The 17872-nt window shown below is 47.6% G+C and overlaps 1 protein-coding gene across 1 annotated transcript in view; it reads right to left on the bottom strand.

The window, feature by feature from the left end:
• Positions 1–221: 221 nt before the first annotated feature.
• Positions 222–17872, bottom strand: part of LOC120037207 (semaphorin-4C-like) — a 52925-nt gene continuing 35274 nt past the window's right edge. Inside the window, exons 3-16 of the mRNA XM_038983414.1 lie at positions 13436–13590; positions 12430–12492; positions 11866–11964; positions 10232–10328; positions 9994–10113; positions 9187–9338; positions 8441–8616; positions 7931–8075; positions 7496–7709; positions 6030–6145; positions 5220–5377; positions 4929–5020; positions 2104–4736; positions 222–1767 (exon numbers count right to left, since the gene is read on the bottom strand). Of these exons, the coding sequence (XP_038839342.1) occupies positions 3826–4736; positions 4929–5020; positions 5220–5377; positions 6030–6145; positions 7496–7709; positions 7931–8075; positions 8441–8616; positions 9187–9338; positions 9994–10113; positions 10232–10328; positions 11866–11964; positions 12430–12492; positions 13436–13590 (2498 nt within the window). The 3' untranslated portion in view covers positions 222–1767; positions 2104–3825. The remainder of the gene's footprint in view (positions 1768–2103; positions 4737–4928; positions 5021–5219; positions 5378–6029; positions 6146–7495; positions 7710–7930; positions 8076–8440; positions 8617–9186; positions 9339–9993; positions 10114–10231; positions 10329–11865; positions 11965–12429; positions 12493–13435; positions 13591–17872) is intronic.

The following is a 17872-nucleotide window of genomic DNA, read 5'->3' as shown; positions in this document are numbered from 1 at the left end:
AGTGAGAGTATACGACTACATCCTTTGCACATTCTGCCTCTAATGCGCTGAATGCTCAGGCTGCTATTGCACTAATGAGCTGAAGCACACTGCGATTTTCATTTGCAGCATGTATAATGTTGTACCCTTGAATGTTGGATAACAGAGATGTTTATGCTTACACCCATACTCTTGGTTTGATTATATCCATGAACCACCAGCACACACACACACACACACAATCTGGGTCGATCTCTACTTTTATTCATGTATATATACACATATAAAAAATAAGGACATATGTACAATGATAATAAATATCGACATGTTTGTACAAGCGAAATAAGTTACTTAACATCCTTTAAAAAACAAACAAAAGATTGTGAACGAACAGGCAGAGGAACCTTTGCAACTTAAAGCCAAAACGGAAGAAATGAATAATAATGATAATATAACAATAATAATATTGAATAACAGCAGAATCGAAAGCCTTGAGAAGACTGTGGAAGGCATTGTTTTTGACAGGTATATTGTAATAACTAGCCTATCTATATCCAGAATTGTTACACACGGGCAAATATTTATTTTGGTAGCTTTAGCATTTTATTTAACTAGGCAAGTCAGTTAAGAACAAATTCTTATTTTCAATGACAGCCCAGGAACAGTGGGTTAACTGCCTTGTTCAGGGGCAGAACGACAGATTTTTACCTTGTCGGCTCGGGGATTCGATCTTACAACCTTTCGGTTACTAGTCCAACGCTCTAACCACTAGGCTACCTGCCTCCCCAACATCCCTTAGCCTAACATCCCTTTTGTGAGTTTGATGGAGAACTTTCTTTTAAGACAGTTTCATGACTTATCAGACATAATGTCCATTGGTAGACAAATCAGATAAATATCTATACCAATCTTAACAGCTCCTGTAGCTGTTGATGCATAATAGATGGTTAAGTGTCTGAACCAGTGCTTGGTAACATATTAAAACGTACATATTTTCAAATTAAAGGCATCTATAAATATTTAAGATTTAGTATCAAACCTTAGATCATCAAATTATGAGTTATCATTTGGTTTTAAGGAGGTTGCTGTGGTTGGTTGGTTCTATGACGGTTAAAGTTTTTTGTTTACCTTTTCATGAGCTAGGGAATCAGGGGTTCGCTTCAGTAGATTACTACTGACATGTAAACAGGATGTTGACCAGCCACGAACATTTTGCCTTCTGAAAGAAATTAAGCTCTAAATAAAATATGCAGGAAAGTTCTAGACATGAGAGTTCTTTGAAGTGAAGTTGGACGGACTGTTGAAACTTAAATATCAAAGTGGAATAATAAAATAATATTAAATAATAATGTTGAAGAAAAAAAAAAGCAACTGCAGTCTACTTTGGCTCATCCGAAGGTGAAGAGGCACGGCAAAAGAAAACATATTAAGATGTATTCATAATGAAGTCCTTAACAACTCTAACCATATATTCTTTTTTCCCTAGAGAACATCAGTGTAGGCAAAAGTTTGAAACATGATAAACTTCTTTTACAATTATGAGCATGTTATCGGAGATGTGTACAGTACATTTGCAGAGAAGGTCATGCAACACTAGGATGAACTAACCACTGATGGCCAAGTAAGTAAGTACCTCTTCAACTCAGGGATCGTTGCAATATTCTACATCGCCTTCAGCTGTCTCTAGTCTACATTGTGGAGAGAAAGAAAGAAACGTTGTCACCCTCTTGTTTCTTTCTTTGTCTTGTGTTGTTCTCTGGTCCCTGCTGATGTGTCACACAGCCACCCCTGGAAGACAAAGCACAGGAAGGGGAAAACTAACATGTTAGAGTGGGCACACATAGTGATAATTGTATATGAAAGGCCACTTCCATGAGAGTAGAGATGACGCAGCATAATAAAACAACTATGTTTAATCTCAAAGGCTGTAAAACTCTTGATTGTGACACTCATTTTTCTGGCTCGGTTTTTGGGTGTCTCTTAGGATAGTTCCAGAATTGTTCACGCCAAGCCATAACAGTGACATAGGAGTCGGCATGACAGCACAAACAGATCTTGGGCCTGGCTAGAATCTTTGTGTGTCTGTAGGCTTTTAGAGAGAGAGAGAGAGAGAGAGAGCCATACCTCTGATTGATGTGCCTCTGATTGCTCTCTGGAGCTGTTGGTTTGTCACAGGCCATTCATCTATCTTCCATCTGTTCTCTGCTTGTCCCTCCAACAGCACAGGGCAATGTGTGTTTACAGTTGAGTGTCCATCCTTCTCTCTGTGTTCAGGCTTTCCACAGTGGTGCCAGGTCATTCTCTGGACGTCATTAGGTAGGTGGGTGGGGTTTAGGGAAATAAGTGGTTAAAGGGCGTGTCCAGGTACAGTGCTCCTCCGTCCCCTCCAGGACACACTAGTACATCCACCACGTTTGGCATTCAGGGCGGTGCAGGGAGGGAGGTCCTTTTGGCAGTTCAACTCGCCACCAACCCCGCCCAGACACAAACATACTATGTAAAGCAATTGTTGAGACATCCACTGCAGTCGCAACAGTTTAGTGAGAGTTGACCTACATTCCCCCATGCCATCCCTGCTACTTTACTGAAAACAATGCCTTTGTCTTATCTGAAATTCAGAATAATAAGCGAGTGTGCTATTGTAGGTTCTGTTGTGGGATTATGTCAAACAGACATGTCCATAACCATATCCCAAGGAAGTGTATAAGCATCAGAAGGGGTTTAAATTCCCATCAACCACTTGTGTAAATGTGTAGTGTAGTTATTGTAAAAGTAGTGCGAAAATGTATTTACTAGTGTGGAGGTTATTTGGGGAGATATCTACTTTGTGCAGGGATATGAGACGTTTGTACACGCTTCCATCACATTCTCATTCACAGAGAGGCGCTTTAAAGCCATTGGTCTCTATTTGTCGCTTCCGTAGTCCGCAAGACATAGAAAAAGAACATAGAAATGTCTTAATTTAAATTGTCACAATATATCAATGTGGCAGGGGTTGAAGACTTTCTCAGAGGATAGACTGGCAACGTGAAAAAAGTACAAATTGAGCCGAGAAAGTCTAATTAAGAGTTTGTCCTTCATGTAAACCCCCCATGTCTTTCAAACAAAACTCACTTCATTTTCTCTCTCTTTGTCCCACTCGTTCCTTCCCAGGTTTTACCCCCTGAGAGGGGAACGTGATTGTCGTCATTGTTTTTGGGATTCATTTGTCTTTTATGTGACTCTCTCACTCTCTTTGCTCACAAATACAAAATTGACTTACTTACTCCCGTGTTAAGTGCAGCAAGCGAAAAAGTCCTCAACAGAACAGGGAAAAAAGCAAGCCAGCTCCTCTATCTTTCAGTCAGTCAACTCGTGCTGCTTGCTTTATTGGTTTAGCCCTGAAGCTACAACCTTGTCATGAGTTGTTGGTCGTCTCTTATCCTGAAGGAGTTCTCTCAGGAAATCTCTCCATTTGTTTGAGGTGTAGGCTCTCTGAGTTCAATTGTCTTTAAATACCGAATTTACACAGCTTGGGATTTGCACAGTGAAAGCAAGTGAAACTGGTGAAGAAGGTAAAGTGTGACAGTCAGTGTGGCGTATGGGAACACAATAACAGGAGAGGATGCTGAGGAATGGGTTGGTGTGTGTCACATCACATGCTGTGTGCAAAAGAAACATCTACCACCAGTCACAGTCAGCCAAACGAGCACTGGCAGAAAAAAAGAGAGAGAGAGCATGGAGCGAGAGTGGTGTCGAGAGAGAGAGATGCGTCCTCTAAAGGAGGGAGGTAGGTTAGTTGCCGTTCGTTGTCTATTTTTTCATTTTTTTCTTCATTACAACGGGCGTGGAGAAAGACGACTGCTGCTACACAGACGACTCTTCAGGGTTGGCGTCAGGCAGCACGCTCCTCTGCTGCAGGGTCCGACGCAGCTCCTCCTTGAAGGGGCTGGAATAGTCGTTCCCGCCCCCGCTTAGCCCCAGCCCCAGCCCTCCTCCACCAGAACCACCCCCGCTAACCCTATCCTCCCCGGCCGAGCTCAGGTTGAGGCGGATGTAGCCGTTGCTGCCGGAGCCCCTGATGTTGGTGAGGCTGAGCCGGCTGGGGGAGTGGATGGGCTGACCGGGGATGGCGCTGGGAGACGCCGTGGGGGCGTGGTGGTGGGACTGGCTGCTGGGGCACAGGGCGTGGCCGGGAACGATCTTCAGCGAGCCGTCTGAGTAGTAGTAGTTGGCGCCCGTCTCCCAGAAGCGGTCCTCGTCGCTGGGCATCTTGCTGGGCACGAAGGTAGGTGGCTCCTTGGGCAGGGTGATGGGGTAGACCAAGGTGCTTTCCAGGGGCTTCATCTCTGTTCCTTTACCTATGGCCAGCTTCAGACGCCTCCTCAGATACAGAGCTGCCACCAGTAGTAGTAGACAAGCGGCCCCCAGGGTGATAACCAGCACCCAGAACAGACCCATGCTGCCGTCAGGGGCCCGGGCTGCCATGACCACAGGAGAACTGGCCACCACCGACACCTGGTAGCGCTCCGTCTGAAACTTGACCCCCTGCTCCTCGGAGTAGCACACGTAGCGTCCTGCGTGCACAGGCATCACGTTGGGGACCACCAGAGCCTTCAGGGCCCGGTCGAAGCGTGGCCCCCCGGCCTCCTCGTCTCCTAGCTGCAGCTCCCGGTCATTGAGGAGCCAGGAGGGCTGGGCCAGGTTGGACACCAGCTGGCAGGGCAGCACCATGTCTGATTCTACCACTACTGTCACATTCCTCAGTCGAGAGTTGTCTGGGAGAGAGAGAGGGTATGTGTTAGCCAAGATGTTTAATTCCTGAACTCTTAGTTCAACTCAACTGAATTAAACTTGATTCAATTACTAAATTCTAAGCTCAAATCCATTCAATAACTATCAAAAAACTACAACTGTAGTGACCAGTTATTGCCACAAGGGGCCACCAGTCCAGTTTCTCTCCTACTCACCAGGGCTGGGGATGGCCACAGGCTTGTCAAACTTGGCTTTGCCCCTGCTGAATCTCTCCAGCATCAGATCCTGGGACAGGGAGGAGGTAGACCTGTGGAACAGAGAGCACAGAGAACAGGCATTAATAACATGTTTTTCTGCTACTGGCCTCCACTGAGCTGCTGCTAGCACAGGTGGACCCAGCCCACTGAGCAGGGGCAGAGCAGAGGAGGGACCAAGTAGAAGAGGGGGAGGCAGAACCACTGAGCAGGGGCAGAGGGGGAGTGGAGGGGAGAGGCAGGCATGCTCACCCGCGGTGGAGGTCGATGCGGACACAGGCGCGACCCTCACTGTCCCAGGCACAGTAGGGGTCTCGGGACAGAAGGCAGTCTGGCTGCGACTGATAGCGGCTGCAGTTAGCCAAGGGAAGCTGGAGCACTTCTGAACGTGAGCCAATGTACAAGTACTTCTGCAGACATAGGCAGACAGAGACAGAGGGAGAGAAAGAGGGGGGTTGAGAGAGAGACAAGAGGGGAAAAAGAGAGAGGGAGGAGATAGAGATAGTTGAGGAGGATGGGAGAAACAGAAAAAGAACAAGTCAGACAGAGGGCAGCGGAGATAATGGGATAATCGCTCTCAATTACAATAACATTTTGTTTTCCCTCCCCTCTTCTTTCTCTGTTTGGCTAGAGAGCAAAGCTTGTTATGAAATAGCTGGCCAGGAAAAGCCTGGTTTAATTAGATAAGGATCAGCATGTGAGTGTAATGCCAGTGAAACAGAGTGGTGACACTCAGACATGTGAGAGCATAATGGTGATGAGTAGGGCCCGAAGTCTTTCCTAGTTGCGTCACATGATCAGGGAATACTCTTGGTCCAGTGATGGTCTATGTGTAAGTAAACTCAGAACGGCCCATAGGGCAGGACCCAACCTCCTGTTTCTGTAGTGTGAAGCAGCTTGATGTACAAGTACAACTTGATGGTCTATGGTGTAGAGCTGGGGAAAACTCCTGACCCTAGTGATGGTCCATGATGGTGTAGGGCCAGGGAAAACTCCTGGGCCTAGTTATATGGACTATATGTACGGATGGGGAAATCGCCTGGCCTTAGTGTTGAGTGTTACCTTGGTGTGAGAGATGGTCAGGCTGTCCACTGGCTGGGGAGAATCAAACAGCTGTATCTCTTCAATCACATGGGCCTCCGAGCCGAGGATCACTACCCTCTGTAACCAGCCGTCCGCTAGAGGAGGAGAGGAGAGAAAAGAGGGGGGGGGGGGGGGGGGGGGGGGAGTAGGAGAGGAGGAAAAGAGAGTAGGGGTGATGAGGAGGGAAAAGAGAAGAGGGGATAAAGAGGAAAGCAGAAAAAAGTAGGTAGGATGAGAAGAGAGGAACATCATTTCAGAATGTTGTACTGTAGTTTACTCTTTGGGTAATATTGGGAGCAAGGTTACATCCCCTGCATTGAAAGGCAATTGAGCTGCTGCTGCCGGCGGTGTGACCTTGCGTGTCTGTCTGGGTGTATGGCACTTTTATGAGCAGAGATCTGCTGTGTGTGCTGAACCTGCCCTGCCTCCTGCCCTCACCACAGTGGGACTGTCATGGATAATGTGAGGGACTGACCCTGGACCCTACGGGAGCCTGGCACAGAGCAGAGCAGCAACACACACACAAGCGCACACACAAACACGTAAATGCTGTATCATGCATGACGTATCATGCTCCTCTCTCGCTGTGTCGAGAGCATTTCGGCTAATCCCCTACTCCCATCCTCCGTTCCTAACCATCCTCGCCAGACTTGTTCTCTCCGCATCAGCTGTCACCCTGCTGCAGTTAATAGCTAATCAAGCCCGCAGCCCAATTGGCAGTGTGTACGTGTGCCAAGGGCCCCGTTGAGTTTGTGCTGTGAAGCAAGGCAGCAGGGGGCCTGCCAAGCTACTGAGCCCATCGTCAGTCTGACAGTCATAGGCCTCCAACACACCGCAGGCACAGTCAGGGATTCACTCTACACTGCACTGCAGTGAGTGGAATTCTAAGTAGTAGGCTACTTAATGGGAAGTAGCTACTGCAGTTGGATGTACTGTATGTTATTGATGAAAGGCATCGTCTCCCGACAGGCATGTCCTTCCTAGGCCACATGCGGTCTTCAACCGTCTTCAACCGTCTTCAACCGTCTTCAACCGGCCACGTAGCTGGAGTCGTCGTGCTATCTGACGTGAGACAATCTTATGGAAGTAGGATGAAGTTGTCCTGAATCTACCTGAACACTGATCTCAGGCAAACTGTGGGTCTTGAGGGTTTTCTCAGGAGGGTTGGGGGTTAAAGTAAACTGATCCTACAGCTGTGGTTAAGGGCATCTTTGGTGGGCATATGGGTTAATCTGGGACCTGTCTTGGTCCTATACTGTTATGTTGCGTATGGGAAGTTCTTACACAGTACACTGATCTCAGTCAGTTTTGTGTTTCCTCCATTGTGGTTAAGCTTAGGAACGGTGGTCAGGTCAAAAATATTCGGAATCTTGCGGCAACTTCAAACTCGACCATCTTCAGTGGGTAGATTCTTAGCCCACGCTGTACGCCCTGTCAGTAGCTACCTGTGCCTAAGAAGAGCATGTTATATGCCCGCGTGTCCAGGGCGCTGACCCGGTCCACTGCCAGGCGGGTGAAGTTGATGCCCTTGGTGAGCAGTAGGGGGCGAGCCTGAGCCTTCTCCTCCATCAGAGGGTGCTTCTTGGCAAAGTTGAGGGTGGCGTCTGGCAGCTGAAGAGAGCTGTTGTAGCCGTTCTCCCTATGCCAGCTCGTAATACACTGTGCCGTGAAGAAGAAAGGAGAGAAGAGACAGAGAGGAGAGAACAGAGAGACGTGAGAGAGAGAGAGAGAGAGAGGGAGAAACAAGGAACATTGTTAGTTGCAGGACAGGCTGGCATTGCTTGTTGGCTCTGATCACTCTCCAGACTCTCCCTGTCCAAGTCACTCTATTCCGCCGCCTCTCCCTCCCTCCCTACCTCCACCCTCCCTCCATCACTCACCGCTCCGGGCCGTGGGCTGGGGACAGTGCCAGTGTATCGCCCCCATCTCTGCGACGCGTCTCTGTACTCCTTATAAGGGCCATCAAACACCTTCTTCACCTCCCCTATCTGGTACTGACACACTGCTGACACATCCACATCGCCCCTGGGACAGGAGAGAACAACCAAACGATGGGCTTCAGGTTATTAACGAGACGGATTGTTTCTGTTGTCATTTTTTACATTGTCTGTTTGTATGAGAAACAGAATGATGGTTGTGCTCTACTAGGAGATAATAACAGAATTCAAAAGGTCCATACACAGAGAAGACACGTTAGCTGACTAAAGGCCGTTAAAACTGTAATTTTGGGCATAAGACAATATTTTCAAAAGAATTGGAAAAGTTTAGATAGTGTAGAATAAGAAGTCACACTAACCCAGTGTTACAAAAGTGCTAAGTTAAGTTGGCGAGAGAGAGCCTATTCTCTTTGGCACACCGGACCCCCTGGCGGTAGTGTTATTGTGACTCACCACTGGGCGTGGAAGATGCCATAGAAGGTGGTGGTGCGCCAGTCGGTGCCTGGCAGGGTGAAGACTGCCCGCAGGTTGTTGAAGGTGACGTGTCGCTCGGGGAGAGAACACACCAGCCTGGCCTTCTGGAAGGTGGTCCACTTCTTCTGCAGGGTCCTGGTGCCCCCCAGATCACCCTGAGGGGAGAGACTCACACGAGTCAGTCAGGGGACAGGAGTCAGGAGAGGTGGCATATTGCCAGTGTGGAGGGGAAAATCAGTTCACTTGCATTATAATTTGCTAATGGATTTTGATACCATTTTAGGATTTAATTGGGTGAGAAGAGTGGTCTGATAGACTTGGGAGGGGACAGAGGAAAAGTTATGAGAGGTAGTCTAGGGGCAAGGGTTTATCCTTTGACCTCACCAGGAAAAACAACAGGTTGTATGATGTAATGATAGTGGATGGCAAACTCTGAGCTCATAACTCACAACTTCTCCTGATAACTATTGACACCTAATGAGGGTAGGACTGGGTGAGAAGAGTGACTGGAAAGAAAGAGTGAAAAGAGGGTTGGAAGTGTTTGAGTCTCACTGTAAAAAGGCCGTGAGCAGAGTAGGATTGAGTGGTTTGCTTGTGTGTGTGTTCCGTTGGCAGTGTGTGTGTGTGTGTGTGTGTGTGTGTGTGTGTGTGTGTGTGTGTGTGTGTGTGTGTGTGTGTGAGTGTGAGTGTGTGTGTGTGTGCGTGTGTGTGTGCGTGTAGCCTACCTTGCAGACGCGGGCCACCCTGGCCACAGTGAGCTCCGTGTCACAGTCCAGCTCTACAGCTCTCTCACTAAAGAAGAAGTAGATCTTGTCATCGTCCCCCTCCTTGCTTCCACTGCTCTCCCTCACCAGGGCCGAGCCCACAAAGTCAGGTTCTGATGGGACAACACACACACACGATATATGAACACGCACGTACGACTGCACAGTCACACACACTGCCACCTCCACTCCCCCTAATCTCCCACCCTCTCACATGCGCTGCAATTTAACCCTCTAACCTCGTCTCAATTTTATACCCTCTCACTATCCCTCATCTCTCTCACCCCTCTTCCCTCACGTATCCCTCCTGTCCACTTCTCTAACCTCATCTCTCCACCTCTCACCCCTCCACCAGACTCTTTCACACTCTCGCCTGCTTTTTCCATCTCACTGCTTCTCTGCTCCTATTAGCTAGCCTCTAACCCAGTCCTTTTCTTATCTCCCGTGTCTCGTCTCCCTCTTCAACTCTTTCCCCATACATAGACTATCCTTTATCCCTTGCTTTTTCCATCTAACCCCTCTTCCTCTCCACTTTTCCTCTCCCTAACTTCCTCCATCTCCCCCCTCTCTCCCATCCCCCTCTCTCCATCCCTTCTCTCTCTCTCAATTCAATTGCATTATTGGCACGGGAAACTCTCTCTCTCTCTGTCTCTCTCTCTCTCTCTCTCTCTCTCTCTCTCTCTCTCTCTCTCTCTCTCTCTCTCTCTCTCTCTCTCTCTCTCTCTCTCTCTCTCTCTCTCTCTCTCTCTCTCTCTCTCTCTCTCTCACCGTTGAGCCAGGCCGGCAGGTATTCACTCTTCATGCTGTAGTGTTGCTGTCCCAGGTTTCTCAGTATCACAGGCTCAGTACCCAGGAAGTTGTTCAGTGTGGCTGAATACAGCTCCTTGTCTGAGAGACACAGAGATAGGCAGGATAGGCACAATTAGAGAACAGTTACACATAGAACATAATAGAACAGAATAAATAGAATAAAACAGAATAGAATAAAACAGAATAGATGACCTACCCACTATAAGGCCTGTGTGGCCCTTGGCTGGGTCGTAGGGACACTTGCCCTTCCCATCCTCAAGGGAGCCAGGGTTGAGACTAAAGTGGTCTGCATTCTGTGGAGAGACAGAGGTGGTCAGGGGTCTGTGTCGACTAACACAGCTCCGGGCTCTGTCTGTCCGTGACAACATTTGTAACAGGAGCCACAGTCCTCGCTCCCTGCATCCACCACACTGTCTTATCATATCACCGTTACAAACACATGTAGAGCCAGATACCACGGCCTCGTTGGCATTGAATACTCTTTCCTTTGACACAGAGGATTCAGCCTTAGGGAGGATGTGGTGTGGAGGCGTGGAGATAGAAGATATGAGACATGACACCATGTCAGTGGTGCTGCTAGCTGTGAAGCCACCACAAGGACAGCTCAACTCTAATACAACTCTAATATAACTCTAATACAACCCTAATACAACTCTAATACAATCCTAATACAATCCTAATACAACTCTAATACAACCCTAATACAACTCTAATATAACTCTAATACAACCCTAATACAATCCTAATACAACTCTAATACAATTCTAATACAACTCTAATACAACTCTAATAGAACCCTAATACAACCCTAATACAACTCTAATACAACCCTAATACAATCCTAATACAACTCTAATACAATTCTAATACAACTCTAATACAACTCTAATAGAACCCTAATACAACCCTAATACAACTCTAATACAACCCTAATACAATCCTAATACAACCCTAATACAACTCTAATACAACTCTAATACAACCCTTTTACAACTCTAATACAACCCTAATACAACCCTAATACAACTCTCATACAAGTATAATACAAGTCTAATACAACCCTAATACAACCCTAATACAACTATAATACAATCCTAATACAACCCTAATACAACTCTAATACAACTCTAATACAACCCTAATACAACTCTAATACAACCCTAATACAACTATAATACAACCCTAATACAACCCTAATACAACTATAATACAACCCTAATACAACCCTAATACAACTATAATACAACCCTAATACAACTATAATACAACCCTAATACAACCCTAATACAACTATAATACAACCCTAATACAACTCTAATACAAGTCTAATACAACCCTAATACAACCCTAATACAACTATAATACAACCCTAATACAACTCTAATACAACCCTAATACAACTCTAATACAACTCTAATACAACCCTTTTACAACTTTAATACAACTCTAATACAACCCTAATACAATTCTAATACAACCCTAATACAACCCTAATACAACTCTAATACAACCCTAATACAACTCTAATACAACCCTAATACAACTCTAATACAACCCCTTTACAACTCTAATACAACCCTAATACAATTCTAATACAACCCTAATACAACCCTAATACAACCCTAATACAACTCTAATACAACTCTAATACAACTCTAATACAACCCTAATACAACACCCTGACAGAGGGAGTGGGATGAAGTTGGCCCTATTTGTCCCAAATGGCACCCTTTTCCCCCTATAGTAAACTACTTTTGACCAGGGCCCATGTCAAAAGTAGACCACTGAGTAGGGAACAGGCTGTCATTTGGGCCATTGAAAGCCACTCACGATGTAGGTGCACTTGGGCTGGAAGGCGTAGGTTCCACAGGTGTAGAGGTGGGTGTGGTTGTAGCTCTGCAGGAAGCGGATGTAGTTGAAGCACTCCGTCTGTAGGAGGGGGAAAGATGGGGCTGAGACTGAAGCATAATATTCAACCATTTATAGCAATAACCACTGGCTCACACAGTCTAAGGTGGTACTCAGTCTAAGGTGGTACTCAGTCTAAGGTGGTACTCAGTCTAAGGTGGTACTCAGTCTAAACGGGTACTCAGTCTAAACGGGTACTCAGTCTAAGGTGGTACTCAGTTTAAGGTGGTACTCAGGCTAAGGTGGTACTCAGTCTAAAGGGGTACTCAGTCTAAGGTGGTACTCAGTCTAAGGTGGTACTCAGTCTAAAGGGGTACTCAGTCTAAGGTGGTACTCAGTCTAAAGGGGTACTCAGTCTAAAGGGGTACTCAGTCTAAGGTGGTACTCAGTCTAAAGGGGTACTCAGTCTAAGGTGGTACTCAGTCTAAAGGGGTACTCAGTCTAAGGTGGTACTCAAATGTAAACAGAAACTTTTAGGATATGTACCTGGTTGTTCTTGCCCTTGGTGGCACACTCTCTCTTCTTCTCCTGTGGTGCTGGCCACTCAATCTGAGAGAGCGATAGAAATAGAGAGCGAGAGAAAGGGAGAGAAATAGAGAGCGAGAGAGAGAGAGAGAGAGAGAGAGAGAGAGAGAGAGAGCGAGAGAGAGAGAGAGAGAGAGAGAGAGAGAGAGAGAGAGAGAGAGAGAGAGAGAGAGAGAGAAAGAAAGAAAGAAAGAAAGATAAATATAAATATATATATATATATAGAGAGAGGGACAAAGGGAGAGCGAGAGAGAATTAGAGGGAGGAATGTGTGTGTGAGAGAGAGATGAGTGGACGAGAGAGACGGCAACAGTAACAGATAGAAAGAGAGTTGGATGAGAGAGAAAGAGAGACAGATAGAGGGAGATGGATTTAGCGACAGCGGGAGGAGAGAGAGAGACCGATAGAGAGAGATGGGATTTAGAGACAGCGGGAGCAGAGAGAGAGATGGATAACAGAATGAGAAGGCAGATGTTGAGATAGGTGCAGAGTGAAGACAGTGGGGCAGGTGGCATCCAGTGGCCCGATCATCCCTCTACACTTGGTAGACAGAGCAGCAGCGAACAGGTGGGCTGCTTATTACTGGGCTGCTCACAACACAGAACTGTTGCGTGTTCATCATCAGTCACACAACAGTCCAATTCATGCTAATTAGAAAGTTTAATCAGATAACAATCCCCATAGTGCTGGTATATGTCTGAGTGGGATATGAGATGAGAGGGGACAGAGGCATCTTAAGACATTTTATCAAGCCTTTATTGTACGAGGCTAATTACACTGATTAACATTCCCATAATCATGTAATAGCCTTGTTCCCCCTCCACCCCTGAACAGAAGGCATCGGAATCAGGAAACTTTACTGCCATGCAACAAAGTGAAGGAACGTTGCACAAGAAGCTGTCTGTGGGGTTAAGGTCCCAGCTGTCGTTGGTGTCTGCTGCGCTGAGGTGTGTGTGTGTGTAGTTACCTGAGGTCGTAGCTGTCTGCTGATGTCGTTAGGGTCCAGGGCGAACAGGGCCTCTCTAGCTCCTACATACAGAACCCTCTCGTGTTCTGCTAGAGTCGCCATGGTGTAGTTCCACACACCTAGAGCCCGGAACCTGGCCATGCTGTCCAGCACCTCTGTAGAGGAACACGCATACATAGACAATACTGTTAGAAACACACACGTGTCTCACTTGACCTGATGGCAATGCAGATCGAAGTGTTGCCCATCTTTATGTCACAAATCAAGCGCCTTTGGAACTACATGGGAGCTCAGCACCGGTGTGAAGGTGACGACTTTCTGTTTCGTCAAAGTGGCACAGAGAGACACAGGAAAAGGCCCAAGCACACACACACCCTAACCAACACACACACACACCCAGCCACACACACACCCTAACCAACACACACACACAGCCACACATACACCCTAACCAACACACACACACAGCCACACATACACCCTAACCAACACACATACACAGCCACACATACACCCTAACCAACACACACACACAGCCACACATACACCCCACCCAACACACACACACAGCCACACATACACCCTAACCAACACACACACAGCCACACATACACCCCACCCAACACACACACACAGCTACACATACACCCCACCCAACACACACACACAGCCACACATACACCCCACCCAACACACACACACAGCCACACATACACCCCACCCAACACACACCCAGCTACACACCCCACCCAACACAGACACCCAGCCACACACACACACACACACACACACAAACCACCCAACACACACACCCAGCCACACACACACCCAGCCACACACACACCTAGCCACACACCCCACCCAACACACACACCCAGCCACACACACACCCCCAGCCACACACACACACACCCCACCCAACACACACACCCAGCCACACACACACACCCCACCCAACACATACACCCAGCCACACACACACACACCCAGCCACACACACCCAGCCACACACACACACACACCCAGCCACACATACACACACCCAGCCACACACACCCTACCCAACACAGACACACACACCCAGCCACACACACAATGCAGTAAAAGACAAACACACAGGGAGAAACTGACAGAGCACAAATGCAGTTTAGTTTCCATTATCCACGCCTGTGTTTCCTGTCGTGTCTCTGCGTCTCGCTCTTAGCAAAGGGAAGTCATATAGCGAAACGTCAGGCAAGCCTCAGTAAAGTGATGTCATGAATTGAATAATAATGTTCCTGTTCCTCTACAAATAAAAGCTGAGATCCTACAGCAGGGGGAAGAGACTTCACTTCTGATTTATGGTGGGCACGTCATGTGACTTCCTTCCTGGCCTAGTTTAAGGGTATAGCAACGAACCAGAACTATAGAGGTGGCGGGGTGCAGGACAGCAAGTCAGAGAGAGAGGGAGGGGTGAGAGAGAGAGAGAGAGAAAGAGAGAGAGCATGGAGGTATAGAGAGACAGTATAAGGAGGAGAGGAAACTCGAGGGGACAGGCGGTGGGAGAAGGTAATACACGTGGAACTAGAGTTATTATCTAGAGAGCAGCAGCGTATAAACATTGGAGGGTATTGGCGCGTGTGCTGGATGAGGAAAGATGAGATGAGAAGAGGAGAGAGGAGACGAGACATCCTCAAGGGAGCCCAGAGCACATCTGCTCGGTTCTACACAGCCAGAAAATGTCTGGCGTTGACACGTACACACACACGCACACACTAGAGCACACATACTCACGCACATAAACACACACACACTTGCACACATTTAAACACACATAGACACGTGTGCTGACACAAACGGCTGTGCACTCCAACACAATCGCTTGCATACACACGCGCAAACCTTCCTCCCGCCACACATACTGGCAAACAACCCTCCTAGGGTACCTGCATAGTGAAAATAATGTTTGTCCACATTCACAGAAAGTTTTGCAGAGCTTGAAGGGGGTTGTTTACAATTATTAGTGGCAGTGTCATTGCTAGTTGTTCTGGAAGGCTGCACTTCCCACCTGTCACCACACAGTGGAAGCCCTGAGGCCTGTCTGCGCGGCAGGGGGCCTTAAAGGAAAAATCCACTCAAAAATCTTTTGGTTTTAATACAGTGGACGGAGGGGTCTTTGTCTGATTTAGCAGTTGTTATGAACAGACACCAGACATTAAAGTAACAACATAAGAGGACAGACTGTACTAGTAAGGGAAAATATAATGAAAGGGGAAGGAGGAACATGCCACAGAAATGAGAGCAAAGAGAAGATCTAATGATTCCAACAGATGAGACACACACACACACGCCCACCCACCCCCCCACGCACGCACGCACGCACACGCACCCACCCACACACACACGCCCACCCCTCCAAGCACGCACCCACCCACACCCACACACACCCACCCACACACACACACACACACACACACACACACACACACACACACACACACACACACACACACACACACACACACACACACACACACACACACACACACACACACACACACACACACACACACACACAGACCAAAGGGAAAACTGCAAGCCCATAAAATGTTGCTTGTGGGTGAGGCAGCAGAGGTCTGTGTCTCTCCACAGCTGAACTCTTGAGATGTGCCGAGGTCAGTTTGATGGGTTCTATGGTAACAAGAGCACCAGCGCTCTGTCGCCCTGTGATGTTAAGCTAGCCACTACACCGAAGGAGTTCTATACTCCCATCTCTGTGATGCCACACTCTAGCTGTGTGTGTGTGTCTGTGTGTGTGTGTGTGTGTGTGTGTGTTTCGGTGTGTGCGCCGTTTTGGGAGAGCTCAGGGTCAGTCTGGTGGAAGGAGGGAGGGAGGCCAGAGCGGCTGGCCAGGCGAGGCGGTCCAGGGAGCAGGGAGTAGGGCTCAGTCAAGACTGACTCAAGGCTAGTTTAGATCCCCTCTGATGTGCCTCCGTGTACGCTGCTGCTCCAGCCTCTCTTCTCCAGCAAGCTAACGCTCCTTCTTTTCGTTGAGTGCTTAACTATAAATACTGCCACGGTCTGCGTTACGCTGCTAACCATGGAGGAGCTCACACACTGCACTATAATTAAAGGGCTATTTTAGGACCTTTGAAGCAGCAACACAGACTAAGAAACAAGGAGACATACACACTGTGCAGCCCACCGCCCACTACAAAAGACGCACGCACGCACACACACACACACACACACACACACACACACACGCACACACACACACACACACACACACACACACACACACACACACACACACACACACACACACACACACACACACACACACACACACACACACACACTCTCAATCCCTCAAGTCAGGTACCCACATGGGGATAAACGTACACACAAACATTAGCATCACGGACACACACACACACACACACACACACAAAGCCAGTTGTTGTATCAGGAGACTAGGGAAACTTCAGAGTGGATTGTATTGAATGTCAAGGCATGAGACAGAATGAGAGCAGAGAGAGAGAGAGATGGGAAGCACTGTGTAATTGCTGTAGATTAGCAAAGGGAGTGGTGTGAGAGGAATGAAGGGAACTGGGAGAGACGGGGGAGGAGGAGTGGGAGGGCAAACACGGAAAGGAAATGTTAAAAGTGGATTAACACAACAACAGGACAAGTGGAGGAGTTGTTGATTTACTCCACAAATGACCTTTCTGAAGAAGAGTGCCACAGTTAAGACTGCCCTACTTCAACCTGGCTAGAGAGAGAGAATGGCGCGTGGATGGATTTATGAAAATCATAGACCCCCAGCTGTTAACTGAACAATATGACTTAAAGCCCCTCTACTCCACTCTAGGTCACATCTGCGCCATACTATTAATCCCATTCAATCAGAGACATAGTGGAAGATGGAGGGATGGAGAGATGGAAGCTGGGGGGTGAGTGATACATGTCAGATAGCGTGTGGATGGATGGATGGATGATTTATCTCTCTCTGTCTGTCCTCCCCCAATCACACAAACACACCCACCACAACTTTATCCATCTATCCCTCAATCCCTCCCAACCACTCATTACCGTAATTGGTGGGCAGAGAGAGAGAGAGAGAGAGAGAGAGAGAGAGAGAAAATGAAAAAGTCCATCCCCCATCCCTGTTCTGGGTGGATCTCACTTCACATCCTCATTCTATCTCTCTCGTTCAATCAGCACCACTCATTTGCTTTGGTTTTTCCTTTTAAGTTTTAGTCTCATTCTCTGCATCAAAGCATCCTGCTGGCATTTCAAACAAACTGCCCGTCCCCCGTCCCTCTTTCTCTCTCTGGCCACAGCTGCTGTGCTTTGTGTGGAGATGGTTTACAGGGCTCTGTCATTGGGGTTGGGCTGGGAAAGGGGAGAGGGGTGTGCCGGGGTGAGGGGCACACCCCTCACCCCGACAACCAC

Source organism: Salvelinus namaycush, chromosome 1, assembly GCF_016432855.1.
Source record: "Salvelinus namaycush isolate Seneca chromosome 1, SaNama_1.0, whole genome shotgun sequence".
NCBI classification, from domain to species: Eukaryota; Metazoa; Chordata; class Actinopteri; order Salmoniformes; family Salmonidae; genus Salvelinus; species Salvelinus namaycush.
The sequence above is the reverse complement of the archived record's forward strand: the minus strand, read 5'-3'. Positions and strand labels throughout refer to the sequence as shown.